General features: G+C 34.7%; 3 protein-coding genes across 3 annotated transcripts in view; all 3 read right to left on the bottom strand.

Moving 5' to 3' along the window:
- Window positions 1-611: 611 nt before the first annotated feature.
- LOTGIDRAFT_238292 (hypothetical protein) lies at window positions 612-4,227 on the bottom strand (the record flags this gene model as incomplete). The annotated part of the gene is made up of 7 exons (XM_009049577.1): window positions 612-719; window positions 1,682-1,813; window positions 2,002-2,256; window positions 2,458-2,512; window positions 2,889-3,046; window positions 3,457-3,606; window positions 3,936-4,227. Coding segments are annotated over 7 exons (1,150 nt in total), but the record flags the coding sequence as incomplete, so codon positions are not given.
- Window positions 4,228-5,269: 1,042 nt separating this feature from the next.
- LOTGIDRAFT_238291 (hypothetical protein) lies at window positions 5,270-7,384 on the bottom strand. Its single transcript, XM_009049576.1, has 2 exons — window positions 6,837-7,384; window positions 5,270-6,782 (listed from the first exon to the last, which is right to left on the bottom strand). The coding sequence occupies exons 1-2, from the start codon at window positions 7,188-7,190 to the stop codon at window positions 5,295-5,297; spliced, it is 1,842 nt and encodes a 613-aa protein (XP_009047824.1). The 5' UTR covers window positions 7,191-7,384; the 3' UTR covers window positions 5,270-5,294.
- Window positions 7,385-7,841: 457 nt separating this feature from the next.
- LOTGIDRAFT_238290 (hypothetical protein) overlaps window positions 7,842-15,224 on the bottom strand; it is a gene marked incomplete at its 5' end in the record, with an annotated part of 10,130 nt that continues 2,747 nt past the window's right edge. Inside the window, 13 exons of the mRNA XM_009049575.1 lie at window positions 7,842-8,435; window positions 8,844-8,941; window positions 9,236-9,334; window positions 9,613-9,782; window positions 10,206-10,354; window positions 10,637-10,694; window positions 10,929-10,992; window positions 11,640-11,783; window positions 12,085-12,194; window positions 12,455-12,546; window positions 12,986-13,063; window positions 13,512-13,609; window positions 14,078-14,239. Of these exons, the coding sequence (XP_009047823.1) occupies window positions 8,403-8,435; window positions 8,844-8,941; window positions 9,236-9,334; window positions 9,613-9,782; window positions 10,206-10,354; window positions 10,637-10,694; window positions 10,929-10,992; window positions 11,640-11,783; window positions 12,085-12,194; window positions 12,455-12,546; window positions 12,986-13,063; window positions 13,512-13,609; window positions 14,078-14,239 (1,355 nt within the window). The 3' untranslated portion in view covers window positions 7,842-8,402. The remainder of the gene's footprint in view (window positions 8,436-8,843; window positions 8,942-9,235; window positions 9,335-9,612; window positions 9,783-10,205; window positions 10,355-10,636; window positions 10,695-10,928; window positions 10,993-11,639; window positions 11,784-12,084; window positions 12,195-12,454; window positions 12,547-12,985; window positions 13,064-13,511; window positions 13,610-14,077; window positions 14,240-15,224) is intronic.

The raw sequence follows: 15,224 nt of genomic DNA, 5'->3' as shown, positions 1-15,224 counted from the left end.
TTTTAATATTGGCTAATCAATGGAAATGTTGGCTCGCAAAAGGGGCCATTTTGAATTGCAAACTGTGATTCAATACCACTTAAAGTGAACCCTGATCTGAGCAATCTTGCTGCAAATACAACCTGAATGTTTTTACTGAGCTAAGCAATCTTGACAGTTGCAAATACAACCACATTGATTGTCCAAATGATAAACTGTAACCATCCACCGTTTACAAGTTAAACACCAATAATATCCAAATACTGTCTATGAAATGGGTTGAGTTGACACTCTGAATACATAACAATATAGCTACTTGGACTCTCTAAAAGACATGCTACTTGACAAAAGTATTACTTTGTTGACTAAAATAACATTACTGGATATAGGCCTGGACTGAAACATCTGTCTCTATTCCGGCCTCTGACAGCTACTCTGACAGTTACCAGTCAGTCAATATAGCAATCGAAGGCTGGAAGAGAGGCAAATGTTTTGATCAAGATAAAGGCCTAACTTACTGCATGGGACGTCCAGTGGGCAAAACAAAACAAAACATCAATTAAACAATAATAACAAGTATCTGAAGTTGACCAGCCCAGTCACACAGTGGGATGAGGTATAACATGTAATAATTAGTTAATAATATTGAGTTTACACAAGGGACAAGTTCTATTATGGACTAACCACGGATCAACACATCTGGTATGATACTGATGATTACAAGGAAGCACTCGTAACTTCTGAAAATAAAAATCATAACAATTATACCATATATGATTTTCCTTTTTTATTAACATGAAAACATATTTAAACACAACTTTAACCTTGTGCCAGTGCCTTCTGTTGAATAGTGACTAGTTGCTTGTCAATATTAACTGGTTTCTAGTCAACCACCCTAATCACTTACACTATTACATATTACTGAACCTCGAAATATTGTCTTGGCCTACAATTTTTTTCATTTTTTTTTTTCATTTAGTGTATTGTCCCAATGGGTTGAATGTTAGACAGGACAATGTCCGTGTGTATTAGACCTAATTATTACTCATATACAATAGAGTTTATTATTATTATTAATTGTCTGAGTGGAAAATAAAGAGAGCTATGAAACTGAGTCAGGAAACAAAAGGAGAGATAAAAGTCATCGATTTAGGCATGTACATTCTCTTACTGTTGGAACATCTAAATAAAATTATAGATTACAATTTTGTTTCTTTTTTCTTTTTGTGCTTATTGTCACAAACTGTAATCTAACAAGTTTTCTATTACAGTACCTTGGGGCCTACATGCTTCAATCAAAATTGTAATAGACTGTTTTAGAAGCATTTATCTGTTAAACTTGTGAACATCCTATTATAATGGTGCGGGCACACGCGCTGTATATCGTCGCCGATTAGAGTCTCGAGTAAAATCGTGTGTGTGCCCATGCTTACACGACAAGATTATCGTGTCTCCTGCAGGATTTATAATATCAAACAAGTTTGATAATTGTCTCAGATAGTTTTATCGTCTGCAAGACAGACCATCACTATCCAAACAGATTCATTTTCCTTTCAATTGCATGCTCCACGCGTGATTAATAACATGGTGGAAAGGACCAACTGGTGATTTTTGTCTCCTCATGTACCCATGCCAGTTAGGGAAACTCTTGACAAGATTCTATTCGGTGACAATATTTTCTGTTCTGAAAAGAGATTCTTACCTGTTTGGAGTAGAATATTTCTAGACATATTGCACAGAGATCAGATTCCTCCGTCTGACCCGTATTTTTTATCACATATTTCTTCGTCTGCATCACAGAGATCGCTTGATGAGCTAACTTACGCATGGAGGACTATAAGATAAAAAGATAGCTTGGTGAGCTTATTGAAACAATGGAGTTTTATGTTCTACTCTTCTGCATTGGGCTAATGAAGACAGGATTGAAGGTACTATCTCAACCTATGACGGGATTGAACCCTGGACCTTTAGGTGTCTAATTCAATAAGTCGCCATGGTTCCCTTAAGAGAAGAGTATCCTACCTCTAGATGGGGATCTCCCCATTCTCCATCTATTCTGTAACTTTTAAACACAATCATCATCATCATTAGAAACAGGAAAGTGTAGAAACAATTCCAGAATGTTCCAGGGTTTGTTTTTCCGTTTGGTAATGTTTCTGCACCCAGGCAGACAACTCCCATATCTCCACTGCTTCTCCCACATGTAGCCCACATCGTTAGGGTTGGAAATTTCTTCAAATCAAATATTGATCCAAAATGAGATAGTGTACTAAAAATCTGTACAAGCAGGATAATTCCATTTATCAAAATCTTGTTTAAAGAATGGCAAAATCAAGAGTAAAAGTTGTATAGTAGTGGACTCTTCCAAAGCAAAGTACCATCAGGTGTTTCCATAAGAGTAAGCCATGTTACTCTTATTCAGCAATTCTGACTTAATTTTTTTCAAAGATTTAGACAAAAGAGAAGTGACATACTTACAACAAGGCCCTGTTTTGATGAATTAAATATCACTTTGGCATTTATTTTGATTTTACTGAAAAACATAGAATTTGGGTCTTGAATATATAGTCTTTAGAAGGTACTAGAAATGTACTGAAATCGTATAATACCTTCAAAAATATCTAGAACCAGGAATTTCTATATCTATACATGTATATATAGAAATTTTATATATGGCAGTATATCAAGAAAAGACGACTCGTGTTTTTATCATTCAAACGAATACTTCTGGATACACATGGATTTGAAGGCTCAAATTTCAATGGTAGCTGTGAGCTTCTGAGACTTTGATACGATTGGTCAAACGGATTACAACCCTTCACCCCAATAGACTTTAAATTTACTTCCCTCAAGAGATAGAGAGTTGGAGTGGGGAAGGAGGGTATATTCACAAAAAAAGATTTTCTCACCTCATAAGTAATGTAAGTATGGAGGTAATATTGGTTTCATCTTGTATTAAAACTACCGGAATAGAAAACATCTGACCCACATCCAATTCTCGAACTAGTTGTTGATTTAACGTTAATATTATTATAGCTGATGCTCCAAACATTATCGCTTTCTTTACCTGGAAGACAAAATACAAAAATATCAAACTGTATAAAAACAAAAAACAACTTTTTGATGTTTATTTGTGAGAAGGTCTTTGGGAATTATCTTTTTAATTATGAATTAATTATAGACTTGTGAGACAAACTGGTATTTTTGAATTCCTGCAATTCCACTAAAACTGAGTGTTTGATGACGTCACTGATGGCAAAGGTCTCATGCGATGCAAGCAAATTTCGCGATTAGTGACGTCATCATACACTTAGGTTTAGTTGAATAGCAGGAATGACAGACGGCTGATTGAAAATTGGAAAAGTGCAAATTGATGCTATCAGTGTCCCCCGATACAAATGAAATAATTCATAAAATCTCTTTAGGATCCCTTTAACTATGATTCCACAATGACATATAATTATAATTCAGTCTTACCCTGTCCATTACTCCAAGACAATCGGTAGTTCTATCACTGTTACTATTAATAGTATCAGTAGTATGAGAGGAGTAATGGTAGACTCCAATCCAATTTAACGGTAGCCTTGCAAACCCCTTTTCATCTTCCACGCCACATTCATCTGATATCTGAAAGAAAAATAAGTCACAAATAGGTCCAGGGTGCAATTTTGACGTGGGTAAAAATAATAGTTTCGTATTTTTACACCAGTTTTCCTGTCAGTATGATACAAGGAAGTCGTTCAATTGTTCAGATGAAGCAACAGAATTCAATGCTTCAATTTTAATTTTTTTATTATGTTTGGCTTTTATAATTCATGATAGCTTTAAATTAAGCAACAGAGATGTTATGCAACAAAAAGTCACAAAGTAGCCTATTCTTTCAAGCAACTTACGAGAGCAAGGGCAATAGATCTATAATCATGATAAAATACTTTTCAAATTTAGATAAACCCTACCATATGCAGTCGACCCGATGCCTTCTCAACTTTTCCAGCAGACGAAAACCAGCCTTTGATGTAAGCTGTCAAACTGGAAATGTCAAAATCTTCGACCGTGTTCGACTGACGCTTCTGAAATTGAGTTTTTCGTTCTTTTGACATCTCCACGAAAGCAACAGTGTCGCTTAGGGCAAGGACGGGTACAGTAGACGAACACAAGACCATAATTGCGACCAGCAATCCATTCTTTTCGTGGCATTTCAAAAACAGAAACAAAATTTGCAGAAAAAGCCAGTCGATACCCGCCATGTTTGTTTACGTTTTAGTCATAGGGATTCGAGAAAAAATCTTCATCTTGTCCGAATTTCAGTTTCATCGCATAATGACAGCATTTAGATTAAAATGTGCACATGCATCATCGCATTCATAAGGAGGGACAAAAAATTCGTTTGGAATTCTTCCAATTATCAAAAGTCATCAATCTGAACCCAGAACATTTTTATCTCTACCGGTCCCTGTGGTTATTCAATTATCCCTGGATAATATTTCTACACTATTATAGACTTAATCTTCAAGTCAAAACAGAGCCATGACAGATAGCATCACTAATGTCTTTTATTATAGATCAGTGAATAGCATGGAATAAATAATGATAAATTTCGCAATGTAATTGTATCGATATCTCATCAAAGGCCTACAAATCTGTGAGGGGCGGTGTGCTGCATTCTGAATGTAGGGGGTAGTTCGATAAGATTGTGAGATGAGACAGATTTTTTTTTCTGGGGATGAGGTTTTGCTTTTCAACCCCAAAGATTTTGCAAGTTCTCGCTGTCAAGGAAACCCACTGTTAGTATGTCTATTCAAATTTGTGGAATAAACAAATTTAATTTTTGAACAAAATTTTTCATCCCCATTTCAATATCAAGGCACTCTAGATTTAAAACTGATAGTTGATTTCTTGATGGGAAGCTTCTCTACTCAGTTCCTTAGATGTGATATATAAACATCTGTTTCATGTCTTCAAACTGGTTCACAATGTCAAGCTATTAAGAACTGTGTCTAATACATGCTGCAATAAACATTTCTTTTGTATCATAGAAGTTTGTATAAATATTTGAATTGATTGGATTATAATGGATAATAAATCATTATTAACAATTTCTTTGTGGGATGCAATTGGGGGTTTTGATTGGCTTATTGGCTAGCGTACAATCGAAATCAAATCGCTGCATTCTGTGATGCAAGAAAGCCAAGATGTCTATTGCAGGCAAGATATAAGACAAAGTTAGTAATAATTTGACATTGTGAAGGAGGACTTGTTGGGCAAGTAATCAATATAAGTGAAAGACTTTGATTGTTGATTGATTGTTTCTATTTTTAAACCAATTCAATCACCTTTACAGTGCCCTGGCTATTAGCAGCTACTACCACATTAGAGTTTGGTTTCCATGTTACAGCACTAACAAACTCTTTGTGATCTTCTGGTTTTCTGCTATCTTTTTCTAGTAAATTGGAATCAAATTTAAATGTCATTAATTCTTTAGCTAAACCCTTGTAATAGAAATATAGCGCATGGTTTTCACTACCACAAGTTATATAGTCCCCATCTGTAGCCAATCCAACAAAATTCTTCTCATTCGTATGCCCTTCAAATGTCCTTTTAGAAAAGGAATGAGATATATCCCATAATTTTAACTGGCTGTCTGTTGAAGCAGAAACTATTTCTGTACTGTTCAGAAATTTAACATAAGAAACAGCTTTTTTATGTTCACTAAATACTGCTAGTGCCTGTTTAGTATTTCGTAAATCATAATAATGAACATTGTGATCTGCTGAACCAAAGGCTAGATGGTATCTGCTTTGTGGGTTAAACTTAACACAACAAACATTAGCATTAGCTTCTATATTAGCGATGGAATGTTCGTTATTCGTTGACCATAGTTTCACTTTAGCATCATCTGAAGCAGAAGCTATTAATTTAGGATCCATTCCATTAAAATCGACGCTCCAACATCTTTTCTCGTGTTCCTGAAATTTTTTAGTTTTTTTGTTTGTATTGACATCCCATAAAGTAACTGTGCCTTCATAGTCTGAACTGGCCAATACATTCTTATAATAGGTGCTCCATGTTACACAGCTGATTTTGGAGTTGCACATCATTTCTAACATAGGATAATGAATGTCCACAGCATCCTTAATGACAACACCATATTCGTAGATCTTAATTTTTTTTGTAACTCCAGCGATAGCAAAATAGTCACAGTCTCGATCGAACTCTATACTGGATACAATACAAGAAGCACCGTATAAATCTACAGAGTAATTTAAAGTGGCTAAGGGTCTGCACGAAGAGAATCTGAAAAACTTTGATAAACTCTCTGTAAATTCTTCTAGCCCTGCGTTACTCCCGTTATCAACTCCAGTCACCTCCTTTACACGAACAGAGAAGTAACATTGTTCTAAATCATTAAAATGATCACTTAATTTCTTTCTTCGGGAGGCTAGCGATGGTTGAAGCAAGACTTTATCTACATTTTTACTTCCATTGAAGCCATCTTGATTTGTTTCTGTGGAGTCTGATGCTTCTGCAAAAACTCGGCCAACATCAAAACCACTTGGTACTAGATGATCAGGGCAGTATTTCTGGTTATATTCACTTATATCATCATCCACCTTGGTAATGTCACTTTCTAAAACTTCTATTTCACTTTTTATCTGCTTTAACTTCATTTCCTTTCGTTCTTTAATTTGTTGCAGAAATTCTTTCAAAATAAAAGTCTCTACCACTTTGCCATCCGCTTCCAACTTGTGTTTTTTCTGTACTAGAAGATCCAAGAGGTTATTCACATCTCCAATACCCACTTCCTTTTCATTAATCAATTCTCGCAAGTTATTGTAAGTTGATGAGTCGCTGCCTACTTCTTGCGCTTTGGATGTGGACTGTTCACACTTATTTCTTTTACCAGCAGACTTGTCTTCTTTATACTTCAGTATCATATCATTTAATGTGAAATTTGGGAATATTTGAGCAGGATTTTCTATTGAACGATAACATTTTGGACATCTATTACTTCTCTCCAAACTCTGTTTTATGCATCGAAAACAAAAGGAATGGCCACATTTCGTCATATGTGCTTCATCTATGATCTCAAAACATATAGGGCATGCATAGTCATTGTCTTTATCTTTGAAGCTACTACTTGTACCACCGAATACTGGTGGATGGGGTCTTTTACGTCTTGATGTCTGTGGCAAACGCCCACGACCTGCCATCTTCAACTGCAGCCTGACCTGGATTGAAGCCTCAATGACTTATCTTTGAATGCATGACTTCATTAGGTTAGCAGTATGTAAGAGGTTACAGTGCTGGGCTCTGTCTGCAAAAATGCTGGTAGTTAGTGGATAACGTTCGCTTTTAGCTAACAGACATCGCAGTAAAATGTAACTTGCAAAGTTTATAAACAAATCAAATTCACGTAAATTCTCGCGAGAAATAACATGACACAGTAAATGATAATATTACGGATTGAACGAGGACTATGGAAATGAATGATTGAATTTTGATTAGGGACCGTGTATTAATGTAAAAACTTATATTATAGATTTGAATCAAGTATAAAATGAAAGATATTGATTCAGCCATTGCTGATTGCTTTGTTCTCAATTAGACCCGGATGTGCACATAGGTCATAGACAGTGCCGTTCTTAGGGGTGGTCCACTGGGCCATGCCCCCTCCCCCTCTGGACTGTGAAAGGTCAATGGCATTTAATGAATTTTTCCATGTCATTTTTTTAACTTTCATGGTGGACCGTTTGTATATTTTGGTCGTTAATTTCAAAGCTGTTCTGGGGTAAAATGTTGAGAATTTGGGAAGAAAAAATTGTCTTGTGAGAAAACACCAAAAATCAGATTTTCCTTTTTTTAAATAATTTAATGCATCACAACTTTCTGTTCACCATCTTTAATTCTTTAATATAACAAGCATGTGACTACATAATTGGAATTACGAGTCAAACAAAAGGGATGCAATTATGGGATTGTATACACTTTCTTACACTTATTCATGTATACGGAGGGCCCAGTAAAGTGGCCAGATTCAGTCTGTTTTGCAGAATATTTCAAGCACCATAATGTATATCTTATCATTAGCACCCTTTGTCTGGTAATACCAATACAAATACACATGTAAATTCCAAGTTCCAATCAGATTTGATAGGCAAATAATCCCATATTTAGAGACAACTTTAAAATGATAACAGTTTACAGGCCAATATAACAACCATTCAACTCAATTTGTGTGATCTCCTATTTGATTTACATCCGATTAAAAGTGATTTGATTATTTGCTAAATACATGATTTATACAACATTAAATCAGATAATTGACTTAGTCTGTGTCTGAAAAGAGATTTTAGCACTCCAAAGACTTTCAAAATGCTATATGGTAGCATTTCTATAGAGATAAGACAGTTTTTGTGATATTTTCAATCTTCACAAGATCTTCTCACACTCATTTCCTGAAAATACAAAAAATATATTTACTAGATAGACCTGAAAAACATAATCACTGAAATTTTGACAAGACCAAGTTTTTTGTCATAAAAAATGAGTAAAGAGTCTTTTTTTTTTAACCCATTCGTTGGCTCTAATTACAACATAAATCTCCATGTGATTATGTTTTGGTTATTTTGAAATGATATGAAATGAATGGAGTTTTACTTTTCTGCACCATGTGGGCTAATGAAGACAGGCAACGCCTTGCAGGGTGCAATGAGGGAAATTTTTGCCAGAACAGCGGCATTTGTCTGCTCTTTTTCGATTTACAACTGTGGAGGGATCATGAATGTGCACAGTCTGTAGCACACTGGGGTTGGTTATTTTGAAGATAAAGCTATAAGAGAAAATGAAAGTGTAACCTATCCTACCCAGGAATATAATAATGATGATAAAGAATATTTATTAGACATGTTTAACAGAGACTGCTCCAAATGTTTCTGAATATTCTGGAAAAATGGCGTTGAATCTGAAAAATAAATTAAAAAAATTACTATGATAATATCCAATGAGGAAAGGGGGGGAGAGGAGGGGAGAGGAGGGAAATGACACTCAAGTACAGGGAACACTGTTCAAAATGATAGAAAACATGATTGGCACTTTATTCAAGTATTGAGAAGGTTATATAGTAAAGTGAAGAGGCTGAAATCAGTCTGTTTTGGCAACATCCAATTATCTATATTGATATTACTTTAGATAGACCAATGACCATCATGAACAAAAGGCAAACACTTTCTTCAGAAAAAAATATAAAAAATCTTACTGTATCCTTCAGATTCTGTGTCACATTCTGGGGTACCCTGGGGGTAAGTTTTGGGAATTTTTACTATTAATGGAGGAACACTAGGGAGATTTTTATCATCTGAAAAAAAAAACAACATCATAACAAAAAGATTTCTTGTCTCATTTACTTGCTTTTGGCTTTAACTAATTAAGCAATTAATTAAGCAGAATAATCAAAAGCAGTAGAAACCTGACAACATTGGTAGATTACATGTAAGCCTAAAACACCTAATCACCTAACAAACAACAATCAAACTCACTACAGACTGAGCTATTTGACTGTCAGGAGTTTTACACCCTACTTTTCTGCACCTTGTGGGCTATTGAAGACAGGAATTTAGGATGAGAATAACTTACCTAATTTACAAATCAAATGAACAGAAGTGTTACTAGAATGTTGTAGACTGTCCACACTGATATGAAATCTAGAGTGTAGACGAGCTATTTCACCCTGTAAAACGTTAGATAATCCTTCTTTTTTATCTTCTTCTAATTTTCTACGTTTTTTACAAGGTTCTACTGGAGCTCTGAAATCAAAGATTTTAATAACTTTTCATGAACCATATCAGAATGGTGTGAATAGAAACTATAAATGTTTCCAATATACAAAGAAGTAAGAAATAAAAATCGAATCATGATATTTTACCAGAGTTTCTTTGTATTATGGTTAAAGGGACATTCTGCAAAATTTTTATTATCAAAAGCGTTGCGAATCATACAGAAAAATAGTATTTAAAAAAATGCTATTTATATCTATGTATCTTCTTAATCAGACTGAATTTGTTTTAAAATGGGTTCATTAAAAACAGATAGTATAAAGTGTGAAGCAGTTTGACCTAGTTTCAATGTTAGACCTCATATAGATTTATTATTACTAGTTAAATCCTTTAGAATATATAGGAGACATATTTCTCTACAATTAAGCGTTTAGAGTAAAGATGCAAACTTACTTTATAGCAGGTCCAAAAAAGGCTGAAATTGCTGGACCAAATGTTCTCTGTAGACTATGATTAATACTAGGTGACTGGATATTAGAGGCTATAGACTCGTACAATGATTCAAATACACTGGAAGATGTTTGCGGTTGAGATTGGGTCACCTGAATTAAAACACTGGATATAAGAGACTATATATTTTCAAACAGTAATTATTTGATGTGAGCACAATATAGAAAGAGCCACAAAACTGGTGTCTTTAATCCTCTGACAGCTTCCGACAGATCACTTTGATAAGAACATTCCAACTTTTTATTGCAACCAGCATCATGAAAACGTTCTTTTCAAGTCAAGATTACCAAGTCTCAAAAAGATCTATCAGAGACAGGTTCACCTTCCTAGCTTAGTCACAGGTAAATCTATTAGGATCATCTATAATTACTTACATGTTTTCCCATTTTTTCTAAAACAATTTCACATTTTTCTAGTGTAGCATACGTCACCCTAAAATAAACAAAGAATGAAAATATCATTGAGGTAGATCAAGATCTCTTCATTTTATCATATTTTTCAGATCCAAACTCTATGTACTTAAAGGCTTTGGTTGGATCAAAGTCAATGCTCTGAGGCACTGGTCTGGAGACATTCTTAAACAAATGACATGCAATATTTGTGAAATGATGAGATAAAATTAAATTCTGAGCACACTGTGGTCCGAGAGCTGTATAATAATCTCACCTTTTGGTCGGGTCAGTTAAAATGTCTAGTAAATTTTTCATTTTTAAATGTTCCAGTTTCTGACCTATACAATATAAACATAGGTCATTATTGAGTATTCCCCCTGTACCCTCACTGTCTTGGGGTCCCTAAGTATTTGTCATATCTCAGTGACTTTTTATATACTTTTTGACAGTCTGAAAATTAGACCAAATTTCATTCCATTCTTTTAATAGTTTTTATTTTTTATTCAGCCACTTCAGCTAAGGTCTAAAGACCCTGCTCTTTATCATTCATCTATTTGATGACACTGCCAGCAAATCAAATATCTTCCCTCTGCAGCTCTGGGATTTTGCCAGTCAATCAAATATCTTCCCTCTCCAACTCAGGGATTTTGCCAGCCAATCAAAAACCATCCCTCTCTAAATCTTAGATTTTGCCAGTCAATCAAATTTCTTCCCTCTCCAACTCTGGGACTTTGTGACACAAACAAAAGGTGAAAACCAAGAAGCATTTGAAAAGTTCGTCAACTGAATACATTTTTTGTTTGAATCACAAAATCTCAGCATTGAAGAGGGAAGAAATTTTATTGGCTGACAGTGTTTTCAAATGGTAGAACGGCACGGTTAGACCCTAACTGGTTAGTCCAGAATTATCCAGGATCAAAAGGCTAGAAATCAGAATATTTCTAGAGAATTTAAAGAAGTTTTTGATCAAAATGTCATTACATACTTTCATCTTTTTCCAAGCGATCCACCATTTTACTGAGTGGGCCGACATATTTTGATAATTGTTGTAGTTTCTCCATATAAATCTGCTCATCATTGATGCGTTGGTTACTGGGACTAGGGGCTGCCCCTACTGAACCTGGGTTACCTGGCAACGGATAATACAATATTTTTTAATGACCTTCCTGTACATCATTGATTTTTCCTCTCTGAAGTATTTGCTTAACAGACAATTGCTTAATAGACAGGGCCTTTCTTTGTCAAGAAATCTTTTTTTTTAAATTAGAATGCTGAACTATTTTTCTCAATTACAAAAAAGTCTTACAATCAATTTTAACTATGAATCCAAATAAACAATCTCATTGTTGTCTATGTTTTAAAACCCTACATTATTCTAGTGTCAGGCAAATGCATAAACACACAATTCAAAAATGTCCAACAATACATACCTGGTGTGTTCAAGGCTGCACCAGGGGAGAGCACTCCAACTGCACCACGATTAACAGGAGAAGGGGCGACCATTGATTGTGGTGAGGGAGCTGTGAATACAGCTGGGGAACTGGAATAGTAAATATCATCATGATGAAACACATTACAATATCAAATCAATGGAGTTAACACTAGTCTTCTTCTTCATTTAAGGAGAGGTGAAAACTTGTGAGAGATTAGTGGGATGAAAGATTATTTACCAACTATTTTGAGAGGGGAGGAGGAGTGGAGTAGGAGAAGGGAGAGGATAAAACATGTGTTGATGGGTGATGGGTCTTGTAACTTCCCAAATTTGAGCAGGAGATGGTACTTGTTGGACTTGCTACTTACCAAATTTGAGCAGGAGATGGTACTTGTGACATATGCTGTGGCATCTGAGGAACTTGTCTCTGCATCGTTTGAGGTTGACTTTGAAACGGCAACTAAAACAATGTACAAATGGATGAACAAAAGACAGCTTGCCAGGCAAGGTAAAACAAGCCATCTTGAAGCTTTGTTTCAATTGCAATATTTGGAAGAAAGGCAAACATCGCTTCCAAGAAATATTGGAACTTTTAGGTTTTTGATAGGGTGATCATAAACAATTTCACAAAGTTTTGTCAAAATCTGTCAAGATTTGTGTCTTTTAGGCCTTTTTGTGCAATTCTACACAGGCAGAGGGAAGGACATTTTATCCTTTCTTATCATTCAAGGAAAATGATATAGTATCTGACCTGATAGCTAGACATTTTAGTTGATTAGTTTCAAATGTTTGAGAGGAGTATATACAAAGTCTACCAAAACTGGCTCATATTAGTTACAAAGATGTCCGGCATAAATCAAGCATGTCTAGCGAAAACAACCAAATCAGGCCCTACTTACATTAGCAGCTGAAGCCGGCAATGGTTGACTCTGTACAGGGTTTGTTTGAGGTGACGTCACAATGAAAGCATCTTGTCTCTGAAATTATAAATCAATATCATAATGAAACCTTGAAAACGTCATGGTTTATAAAGACTGGCAATAAAATGTAGTGTACAAAAGGGAAATTTTGACAGAACTGCAGCAGAATTTTTCACTCTCAATAATACAACCTAATTAAAGTAAAATTATCACTTAAGATAAACTTGAAAACATCTTGACCAGTATAGGGGTAATGAAGGTGACAATGCATTGTAGTGTACAATGAGGAAAGTTTTCAATGAAAGTGGCAGAAGCCTACTGTTTATCAATTTTAACAATAATATCTACAACCCCATCCATCCACATTATCACTCTGGATCTGATAATCTTGAAAACATCTTGACCAGTATAGGGTTAATGAAAATGGGCAATGCCATGTAGTGTACAAGAAATTTTGTGATGATATAAGCCTACAGCCCTTCCAAACAAATGGTCCAATACTAACCTGTAGTTGAGGTTTTTGTTGCTGCATCTGTTGCTGTTGGAAACGAATCTGAGCAGCAGACATCTGCATTGGTCGATGTTGCATCATGTGTGGCATTCCTAAAAAGACGAGAAAATCATTTTTAGTAATTCTTAAACACAAAAAGCTGACACATTTCTTCATATTTTCAACACATCTAAAAATATTACATATTTCTATAGCGTTTCGGTATTAGGGACTCAGATAATAAATATTCATGATTTTAGAAGATTTTAAACAGGCCAATCAACATGCTGCTACGTACAATTTGTTTTGTAAATATGAAACATGAATATAACATGAGTACTGGCAAGCCCTTTCACACGAAAAAGATTGTTTTGATTTTAATCCGCTGCATCATGCAAAGCTATTTGGATAATATGAACCAAGTTCCCATCTAGTAATTGAGAAGCCAGTATGTGTTGAAATTCAATAGCATTTTTGGTTTTTCTTTCAACCAATTGCTGCTGCAATTTTTGAAATTTCTTAATAGAAATAAGCTTATATACATATAATATGAAATTGGTTAAAAAAAACTAAAAACTTACCTTGTTGTTGTTGTTGCATGGGTCTGGTCAAGTTGGTTAAAGCATTGATCGGGTCCTGGATGGGTCGTCCAGCCATTTGGGGGTTCATTTGACCCATCTGTCTACCCGCAGGCTGACCCATCATCATCTGTTGTTGTTGTCTGGGTTGCTGTTTATCTTTATCTACAAACAAACGAGACGGCAATATGGGTTGAAAGTTGACAATAGGGCAACTCTCGAAAGCACTGGCCAGGGAAATCAATCAATTCAGCTAAGCTTAGCAAATATGAAGTCCCATCAATTTCATAAAACCTTCTAAGGTGCTCAAGAATCTTGTCTACCAGCTGGTACTTGATCAAACCTCTTGGCAGTGATTTTACCCAAGGACACTTGTAATCTTTTCCTTTGGTCCATTAGTGTTGAAGATTAGATTAGTCTTAAAGATAAATACTAGACTATAACTAAATTATAATAATTTCAAACAAACATATATATATATATATATACCAACTAAATATTACCAAGTTGTGCAAAAACAAAATATTTTTACTGCTAAAATAGTGCTCAATACATCAATTGTAGAGCGATATAGAAATACCACTGTTAAAATAGTGCTCAATACATCAATTGTAGAGCGATATAGAAATACTACTGTTAAAATAGTGCTCAATACATCAATTGTAGAGCGATATAGAAATACCACTGTTAAAATAGTGCTCAATACATCAATTGTAGAGCTATATAGAAATACTACTGTTAAAATAGTACTCAATACATCAATTGTAGAGCGATATAGAAATACCACTGTTAAAATAGTGCTCAATACATCAATTGTAGAGCTATATAGAAATACTACTGTTAAAATAGTGCTCAATACATCAATTGTAGAGCTATATAGAAATACTACTGTTAAAATAGTGCTCAATACATCAATTGTAGAGCGATATAGAAATACCACTGTTAAAATAGTGCTCAATACATCAATTGTAGAGCTATATAGAAATACTACTGTTAAAATAGTACTCAATACATCAATTGTAGAGCAATATAGAAATACCACTGTTAAAATAGTGCTCAATACATCAATTGTAGAGCTATGTAGAAATACTACTGTTAAAATAGTACTCAATACATCAATTGTAGAGCGATATAGAAATACTACTGTTAA

This window comes from Lottia gigantea (assembly GCF_000327385.1).
Source record: "Lottia gigantea unplaced genomic scaffold LOTGIsca_139, whole genome shotgun sequence".
Lineage (NCBI taxonomy): Eukaryota > Metazoa > Mollusca > Gastropoda > Lottiidae > Lottia > Lottia gigantea.
This window is presented reverse-complemented; position numbering and strand designations above follow the sequence as displayed.

What these genes read in the sequence shown, in the direction of transcription:
- LOTGIDRAFT_238291 (XM_009049576.1), bottom strand. Translation starts at nt 7,190, where the DNA reads ATGGCAGGTCGTGGGCGTTTGCCACAGACATCAAGACGTAAAAGACCC. An exon ending in CCACATCCAAAGCGCAAGAA is followed by an intron (nt 6,783 to 6,836) that starts GTAGGCAGCGAC and finishes ATTAATGAAAAG; the next exon opens with GAAGTGGGTATTGGAGATGT.